Raw genomic sequence first — 1,395 nt, 5'->3', positions numbered from 1 at the left:
CCCAATTTCTGACCCTTTTTTGGGGGTTTTTTGGCCGAGTTGAGCTGCCCGCTGACGTCCTGCAGTCGTTTCTCCAATTCCCGTTTTTTCTCCAGGGCCAGCTCCTCTTTCGTCTTCCCCACCGGCTTCTTCAGGGCTGCAAAAATCCCAAAAAATTCAGGGAAAATTTGTAAAAAATGGGAAAAATAGGGGATAAATGAGGGAAAAGATGGGGCAAAAATGGGGAAAAATTGGGAGAAATTTGGGGAAAAAAGGGGGAAAAAAAGGGGGAATTTGAGGGAAATTGGGGGAAAATTGGGGAAAAAATTGGGGAAAATGAATAAAAAGGGGAAAAAATGGGGAAAAATAGTAAACCCCAGTAAACCCCAAACCCCATAATCCAAAAATCCTCCAAAATCCCCAATTTTTCTCCAATTTTTCCCCAATTTTCCTCCAATTTTTTCCCAATTTTTCCCTGATTTTTCTCCAATTTTCCCAAAATTTTCCCCCCGAAAATCGCCAATTTTTCCCCATTTTTCCCGATTTTTCTCATTTTTCCCCAGCAAAGTCCCCAATCTTTTTTCCAATCTTTTCCCAATTTCCTTCAATTCTTCCCATTTTTTCCCCCTAAATCCCTAATTTTTTCCCGATTTTTCTCCTGATTTTTTGCCAATTTTTCCGTTTTTTGCCCCTAAAATGCCCAATTTTCCCCCGATTTTTTTCCGATTTCCCCCCCTAAAATCCCCAATTTTTCCCCTATTTTTCTTCCAATTTTTTCCAATTTTTCCTGTTTTTCCCCCCTAAAATCCCCATTTTTTTCCAATTTTTCTTTCGATTTTTCCCATAAAATCTCCAACTTTCCCCCAATTTTTCTTCTGATTTTTTCCCAATTTTCCCCCTACTTTCCCATAATATCCCAATTTATGTCCCCCGATTTTTCTCATTTTTCCCCATAAAATCCCCAATTTTTCCCACGATTTTTCTCATTTTTCCCCGTAAAATCCCCATTTTTTCGCCGATTTTTGTCCTGTTTTTTTTCCCAATTTTCCCCCAACTTTCTCCTACAATTCCCAATATTTTTTCCCAAATTTCCTCACTTTCACTATAGGGTTTCCGCGGTTTTTTCCTCAGACACGACAGCACGTAGCGCTCCAGCTCTCTCAACGTCGACGGTTTCAGCGTCTCGAAATCGATTTCGATTTCCTCGGGGTTGGAATCTCTCAGCGAAGGCTCCCGGGATTGGATGATGTGAACGACTCTTCCCAATTTTTCTCCGGGTAATTTATTGATATCCAAACTCAGTTGTCTTTTTTCATCGTAACTCATGGGTTTGGATTCTTCTTCTTCCTCTGAATCCAAAAGCGACGAGGGAGGGGCGGGCAAAGGGGGTTTGGAGGATTTTTTGGAGTTTCTGCC

General features: G+C 41.0%; 1 protein-coding gene across 1 annotated transcript; it reads right to left on the bottom strand.

The window, feature by feature from the left end:
- Positions 1-5: 5 nt before the first annotated feature.
- Positions 6-1,387, bottom strand: LOC130588582 (bromodomain-containing protein 2-like; the record flags this gene model as incomplete). The annotated part of the gene is made up of 2 exons (XM_057389489.1): positions 1,077-1,387; positions 6-136 (listed from the first exon to the last, which is right to left on the bottom strand). Coding segments are annotated over exons 1-2 (360 nt in total), but the record flags the coding sequence as incomplete, so codon positions are not given.
- Positions 1,388-1,395: the final 8 nt, after the last annotated feature.

The sequence above is a fragment of the Malurus melanocephalus genome, unplaced genomic scaffold (assembly GCF_030028575.1).
Source record: "Malurus melanocephalus ecotype Western Australia unplaced genomic scaffold, MMel_1.1 scaffold_7174, whole genome shotgun sequence".
NCBI classification, from domain to species: Eukaryota; Metazoa; Chordata; class Aves; order Passeriformes; family Maluridae; genus Malurus; species Malurus melanocephalus.
The sequence above is the reverse complement of the archived record's forward strand: the minus strand, read 5'-3'. Positions and strand labels throughout refer to the sequence as shown.